This window comes from Neoarius graeffei, chromosome 27 (genome assembly GCF_027579695.1).
Source record: "Neoarius graeffei isolate fNeoGra1 chromosome 27, fNeoGra1.pri, whole genome shotgun sequence".
In the NCBI taxonomy this organism is placed as follows: Eukaryota; Metazoa; Chordata; class Actinopteri; order Siluriformes; family Ariidae; genus Neoarius; species Neoarius graeffei.
This window is the reverse complement of record NC_083595.1, coordinates 43737638-43745548: the sequence shown is the minus strand read 5'-3', so window position 1 is coordinate 43745548 and position 7911 is coordinate 43737638. Positions and strand designations below refer to the sequence as shown.

The following is a 7911-nucleotide window of genomic DNA, read 5'->3' as shown; positions in this document are numbered from 1 at the left end:
GCCAGACTCCAATGGTGTCGTCATCATCAACGCTGGGAATAATCACCGATGGAACCACGTAATGTTCTCAGATGAGTCGAGGTTCACTGTAGACTTCCTGGACAGACGCAGGAGGGTTTGGCGCCGACGTAACGAACGTTTCCATGACGTTAATGTCATTAGACATGATCCGTATGGGGGTGGCTCTGTAATGGTGTGGGGAGGCATCACTGCTGCCGGCAGAACAGACGAGGCGAATTGGTCCGTCTCTGAAAAAACTTGTCATTTGGATTTCCCGGAAAACATTGATTTTCGTGACGTCGCGTGCGGGACGCCTCCCTCTGAATCCTACGTCAGCGCTGGTTTGTTTATGAGAAAACGACCTGGTGGTTTTCTGCAAATTTCTTCAACATTATCATGTAATTATTAAAATGGTTAACAGATGTATCGTAGGAGGGTGTAGCAACACCAATCTCGATGGGATTAGTGCTCATCGTTTCCCACATTGCACTCAGGTGACAATTCCATATTTCAATGCAAAATCACTAGCTGCTAAACTTGGTCTACACAGGCTGTGCACTGAAACCGTGCAAAGCTCGCACAGCCTGCTGGCACTTCCACAGGTGATGTCACGAATCTGGCTCCAGACTCCCTTGGGATTTTTCCAGACGCTTTTTGTTATTTTATTTTTTTCTGCTGTAGACAGATGGCCTTGTGCAAAATGACCCTCCTGGATGAGTGTGTAAAGGGACATTCATATAAAAAAACCCAAACAAAATGAATTTGGTCCAGGACATGCACTTTAAACCGTTTTTTTTCCAAACTGAGGACAGCAGAGGGCCAAAAGACAAGCATGATGTCTTCTAAAAAGCATGCTCAGCTTTCCCATTAGCTCACAGCAGAGCATTATGGATTGGTAATCACATGAACTGCAATGTAATTAAGCACTACAGGTTCCTATTATTATATTTTTAAACCTGAAGAATATAATTATAATCATTGTGTTTTCAGGGATGTGATTTGGGGCTGGTGAAATTATCTGAAAATTTTAGCCGGGGGTCTGGGGGCCGCAGGCCCCCAGCTGGTCCAGGGCAGCACCCTGGTGAGGGGACAAGGGGGGAAGCCCCCCCGAAGCTCCTGGGTTCTGGGGTTTTCTGACTTAAAAATTGTACTAAAATGGCAAGCAAACACACAAGAAAAAACTTGTCATGATTAACAAATTCAAGCCAATTTAATGGTCAACATGCAACTCTGACACACACACTCTCGCTCACTCTCTCTTTCACTCGCGCGCGCACACACTCACTCGCGCGCGCACGCACGCTCGCGCTCTCTCACTCGCTCTCTCTCTCTCTCACTCGCGCGCGCACGCACGCTCGCGCTCTCTCTCACTTGCTCTCTCTCTCTCACTCGATTTGCATCTTTACGCTCGATCACGGAGGCTGCCATCTTTCAACTCTGTTTGAAGCGAGCTTACGTACAGCTATCTAACAAGCGCGTTCATTGGTTGTTACAGAGCGATGGGCCAATCATGTACCTCGTTTCATCTCAATGACGGAATTGCGTAAATGACGTAATTACGTCAATGAGATGAAACGAGGTACATGATTGGCCCATCGCTCTGTAACAACCAATGAATGCGCCTGCTTCAAACAAAGAGTTGAAAGATGGCAGCCTCCGTGATCAAGGCGTAAAGATGCAAATCCGAGGCTGCCATCTTTCAAACAAAGTCGGAACGAATAGGATACGAATGTGGATTTGAGGGAAAAATCGGAAGCATTTTTTTTTTCAAGTTTTGAGGTGAAAAAAGCGGAATTCCGCGAATTCGCGGAAAAATCACATCCCTGTGTTTTTCCAGTCAGGATTTGGTTTTATAGGAATGAGATTTAATGTTTGGCTTTTTATTCCTTATTGCAGTTTCATTAGGTTTTACTGTATAGACGTTATTAGAGCAGGGATCCCAGCAGTAATTGAAAAAAATAGAGGAATGTAAGAAACTATCACCAGGCGGCACGGTGGTGTAGGCTAGTGGTTAGCGCTGTCGCCTCACAGCAAGAAGGTCCTGGGTTCGAGCCCCGTGGCCGGCAAGGGCCTTTCTGTGTGGAGTTTGCATGTTCTCCCCGTGTCTGCGTGGGTTTCCTCTGGGTGCTCCGGTTTCCCCCACAGTCCAAAGACATGCAGGTTAGGTTAACTGGTGACTCTAAATTGACCGTAGGTGTGAGCGTGAGTGTGAATGGTTGTCTGTGTCTATGTGTCAGCCCTGTGATGACCTGGCGACTTATCCAGGGTGTACCCCGCCTTTCGCCCGTAGTCAGCTGGGATAGGCTCCAGCTTGCCTGCGACCCTGTAGAACAGGATAAAGCGGCTAGAGATAATGAGATGAGATGACATAAGTGGCAAAAAAAATTATAAAAATTAGACGAAAATGTAGCTTTGAAGAATATACTTGCCTAAATATTCCACTGATTTTGTTATAACAATAGTATCCATAGTTCATCTCATTTGTTTATTTTTTTTGTTTCAAGTTAATGTCAAAACTAGTCTAATATAAGCCACATTCGTTTTTCAAAAATCATGAATATGAGCAGAAATCAATGATTCAGTAAAATTAGATATATACATATGTACAGCAAATACTGGAGATATTTGATTTAAACCTCTCTTTTTGAAAGGTTTCACTGCAAAGGAATTTAATGCTCTTTTCTGGGGTGCATTCTGTCTTTCCTCCAGTTTTCTCTGCTTTTGTTTCTCTGATCTTTCCTTCTGCTTTTCTGATGTTCCTGCAGTGCTCTGAATTAAGTTCAACACATTAGAAACAAAAGCACGAACGGAGTTAAAACATGTTTTCTAGCAAATGGGCGCAGCCATATTGTTTTCTTGTTCTATCGCATACAGTCTCGCGGTCAGTGTTGCCAGATACTCCTGACGTTTTCCAGCCCAAAATATGTTCAAAACCCGCCAAAATGCACTTGAAACCCCCCAACTGGGCGGAGAACCACGCAATCTGGCAACACTGCTTGCGGTATTTACATCAATTTAACTTCCGAGTGTTCCTGAATGTCAACGAGAACAAACGAAGCCGACGAAAACATTGCTAAACAAGCAAACCAAATCAGAACGTATTCTGCTGGTCATTTTACTTAAACATATTTTTAATGGATATACAAGAGATTAAAAAAAACAACAACACTTTCGCTAGAAAATAGCGGAATTCCGCTAAATAGCGGACGTCTGGGATCCCTGTTAGAGAAATTAAAACTCCTTGTTATAGTTCACTTTGGATAGTTCACTAGGTTATATTACCCATTGTGAACCATAAATCCAGTGTGTAAATGATGTATAGTAGCAGTCAAAAGTTTGGACACCTTCTAATTCAATGATTTTTCTTTATTTATATTAATTGTCACTTCATGTCTTAAAGTTATGATGGGCTGTTGCTTCTTTTTACTTAAGAGCGCTTCTTGACATCATATGGATTACTACAGTTGTGGAAGAGGGCTATTTGCAGTATTTTTATGATTTACTGTTTGATCTCAAACGCGTTGCAAAAGCAAGAAATTCCACTAATTAACTTTTGACGAGGCACCTGTTAATTGAAAAGCATTCCAGGTGACTACCTCATGAAGCTGGCTAAGATAAATGACAATAGTTTACAAAGCATCAAAGTAAACGCTGCTTACTTTGACGAATCTAAAATATGAAACATTTTTAAAAAAGCTTTTTTTGTTTCCTGCATAATTCCATATGTTATTTCATACTTTCAGTGTCTTCAGTATTGTTCTACAATGTAGAAAATACAAAATAACCTATGAATGAGTAGGGGTACACAAACTTTTGACTGGTACTGTACATTTGTACACCACCAATTAGCACAACGCATACCCATTTACTTCAAGATGGACAACTTTTATATGTAAAGTAAGTAAAAATTTGTGCCTTATGAACATTAAAGAACGCATGTACTTATTAATGGTAATATTTAATACTAACATTCAATATAATGGCCTTTTAGGCTGAAACAGAAATGAAAGTTGCATTCATTGTGGATACAAACCAATCCAGTTTTATTAAGTGTGTGAACCTGTTAGGACATAACACTTCAGCGTGACGTTACTTCTCCAGGTGTAAGTGGAAATTCAGCACAGTCTCTTTTTTGAAGTGTGAATGTTTTCATAATTGACATATAGCACTTTCGTGATTCCCTGGTTTGCTGACTAACATATAAATGTACGAAGTTATCACAGTCTTATCCTCCTATGTGCTATTTACTTATGCACCACAGGTGCTAATATTTACAAGCAATGTACAGTTTTATTTGTCCGATTTTGCTGTTGTATATAAAGCAGAAACAAGCCAGGTGAAATGAAATCCCTCCTCAACCAGGGCCAAGCAGTGACCAACACCACCGGCTTTGACTGACCTCGGGTCAGTGAAGATCTCCTCAGAGTTCCTCACCATGCTGTGATCTTGGAGCAGGTCTCACAGTCAAAAGCCGGAGCATCTGGAAACTAGCAGCATCCAAATCCAAATGACTGGCCACAGGTCAGCGTAGAGAATCCCAACAAAGATAAGTGAATAAAACTGAACAGGATACAGTCATCATGTGTAAAAGAGAAGAACGCACTGCTTTTGAACCATCAGAGGAGCTTCATTGTACCCTTATGATCAGGTGTAGCTCTGCCTTCTGGTACTGAGGTATTTCAGAGCCAATTCTTTTGCAGTCTACAGCAAAGTGGTCAACAGACAAATGAGAGAAATTTAGAAAAAAACAGTTCACAACTGTGTTAAGCTAAAACAATATTTACAGTTACTAATAAAGGTACAGAAAACTACTGTACCAGAACTTTAAAAAAAAATCAAAAAGATAAATACAAACATTTAAATCAACTTTCTTAAAAAAAAAAACAGTGCTATTTTCCAGATCTATCAGAAGTCCGTATGACGAGATGAAATTTGCCAGAAGTTGAGCAGAACAACAAATACACGCCCGTGTCCTCTTCTGTGTAGGCTGACATCATCGTCTTGTAGAGGGGCAGCCAGACATTAAACCTATGAGACAACATGCCAGGATTATACACTGTGCACAAACGCATTTCTGGTGTAAAATGTTCCATATAGCTGTAGCTGATGAGGTGGTAGTTATGCATGTTGTGGTTGGAGTAAAATCACATGAGCAGAAGCAGGACTTACAGTAGCAGCTGCGGTTACACAGAGCGCTCACACTATAGTGGAGGGGCCTAGAACCTGTGCACCTTTCTGTGGGGGGGAAGGAGACATGGATGGGTTGTTATTACAGGGTTAGAGGCTAGTTTTAGTGTTTCGTGACAAACTAATCCTTATTAAGGTTATCGTGTCAGTTTTTTAGGTCGTAATTAATAGCGCAAAGCAAAAAAACTTTCAAGCCAGAAAACATTTAGGACAGATGTAAAGCATTTTTGAGAATATTTTTAGCTTAAAATATATCATACTCAAATAGATGCCTCCTCACTGGCTCTGTAATCAGAAAGTAAATTAAAAATTTACACACAATCTAACTGTAATAACCCATCAGGAGGAAACGTATTTGCATGGCGGTGTCGATTATTTTATGAGGCGGCATGTTAGAAACAACCCAGAAATAAAACGCGAGCTTAAAAGGATTAGGCGATGAGCCTGGGATTAAATGTATGGAAGCAGTGACCATGAAACCAGAACTTCTGGACGAATGCCAGCCTCCACTAATCACCAAGAACATCTCTCAGTGGTCTTTCAGGATCTAGACCAGACCTGGGCATTTTCCGGCCCGTGGGCCGCATCCGGCCCTTTGGTTCATTCTGACCGGCCCGCGTAAGGTTAATTAGAAATTACAAAATAAACGTCTTTTCTAATTTGACCTCATGCATGGACTGAATGTGCATTGCTTTTATTTTGAAGTTGTGTTCAACAAAAACGCAATGCGCGCGACATGAACATGACATGAAATCCCACGAAACCTAATCCCGCGATAACTACTTCCGTAATTTGTCCAGACCAACCACAAACTTGTACGTCATCCTTCAAACGGTCCAGCCAATCACATCGTGTGACGTCACCAGCAGGCGCCGGAGCCCGAGCCGATCTGTAGATCTGATACCTACACCGAATCGACTGATGATCATCTGTCAGCTGTGCTTCGCATCTCCACCTCAGACATTCAACCTGACTCTGATGCACTCGTTAAAGACCAACAGAGACTAGATTTCTCTCACTGAACAAATAAAAAACTGAAAAACACCAAATGAGGTGATTAGACTACAAATGTGGGCATTATTATGTATCTTGCTTGATATTTGGAGTAGAAAGACAATATTGTGATGTCTTTATTGTGTTTTGGGGTGAACGTGACTGAAAAAAAAAAAGGTACAAACGTTCACATTTTGTTAACCATTGTTTTGGGAAAATTGATTGAATAAATGACATTTTTTGTAAGGCAACTTCGTTTCTTCCATACTCTTACCAGTCTTAGCAGCTTGTAAAAACAATGTTATTTATTGCTTTATATAAAGAAATACAATTAATATTATGCAGAATTTAGTTCAGCCTTTTGGTCCGGCCCTCCACAAAATTTTCTGTTTCTCATGTGGCCCCATGGAAAAAATAATTGCCCACACCCCTGCTCTAGACAGATCTGAGATAGAAAGCGCTTGAAAATTTGTGTGGCTTTAATACAGCTTGATTATTTTCTTCTGTAGCTCCTTATGTATTCTATTCTCCTTAACGTACTGATCGTACCTGGATAGTAATGTTAACTGTGCCTTTGTGCAACAGCTTGTTCCCATTGCTTAGAGGAGCATCAGAGTATATATATTTATGCACAATATATGCAAGTCTAAACAGCTGTATGAAATTAGACAGACTGCCTGATAGCAGACATCGTTATTTAGCGTTTTCTTCTTGATGTCGGTGTTTACTGGGGTGTTTTTTAAAAGGGGCGATAGAGAGGTGCCACTTCAAACAAACCGCCACTGCAGGGGCTTATTACATGCAGAAAAACATTGATCCAGCAGAACAATGGGAAAGTGTACTTCCACTGTGAAGCAGCATGAGAAACCGAGGTTCAGGCACAACTTTGTTTGATATGAAAATGTTTTCTGTTTGAGGACGTAGATCAACTTCGCACATACACACACTTTAAGAGTGTGTTCTGAGAAACAGTAGAAATACACATTTTTCATGCTCTTTGTGGAGGGCCTGGAATGATCAGCCAAGTCTTAAAAGGAGTAGGTGACGAACACACACTAACCGCTGAAATGTACTGGCTGTTGAAGCTGGGTTTGTGTTCGGCGGTGAAGCAGGATGAGTCGCATGGCGAGCTGGGCTCCTCAGACAGAGCCTCAGGGAGGTGACTGGACACGCAGCCGCTGTCTGAACCACTGGAGCCGCTGCCCGACAGACAGTGCGAGGATGATCCCGAACTCTCTGTAGCTAAAACACAAGCCATTTTATAAATCAGTTTTATCTGTACAACACATTTACCAATAGACAATTACTACAAAGCAGTTTTGCACCAATCCAGATGTACAGTAGATTTAGATCCCTAATGAAGAAGCCAGATGTGAGGACATGAAGATGAAACTTTCAGAGAAACCAGATGGAAAACAGAACCCATCATCATCTTGTGATGTACAGTATAAACTTTTATATACAGAAAATTGGAAAGGTGTAGAAGTAATATGAAATAGCACTGGCTTACGTCGGAGTATATTTGCAGTACATATGTAGTGCTAGTTTAGACATTGAAGACTGAGCAGCGCTTACAGGAACACAGCACCGCTATTACATAAATATAAACCTAACCATACACATCTGCTTGCCTTGTATCGTTTCTCTCTGCTTGCTGCTGGACATTTCTATGATGCTGCGGTTATGGATGTTATTATGGGAATCAAGTAAACAATACCAAACCATGTCTTT

The 7911-nt window shown here is 41.3% G+C and overlaps 1 protein-coding gene across 1 annotated transcript in view; it reads right to left on the bottom strand.

Moving 5' to 3' along the window:
- Positions 1-4019: 4019 nt before the first annotated feature.
- plekhg4 (pleckstrin homology domain containing, family G (with RhoGef domain) member 4) overlaps positions 4020-7911 on the bottom strand; it is a 138764-nt gene continuing 134872 nt past the window's right edge. The window contains exons 22-24 of the mRNA XM_060911790.1: positions 7241-7422; positions 5170-5235; positions 4020-5028 (exon numbers count right to left, since the gene is read on the bottom strand). Of these exons, the coding sequence (XP_060767773.1) occupies positions 5197-5235; positions 7241-7422 (221 nt within the window). The 3' untranslated portion in view covers positions 4020-5028; positions 5170-5196. The remainder of the gene's footprint in view (positions 5029-5169; positions 5236-7240; positions 7423-7911) is intronic.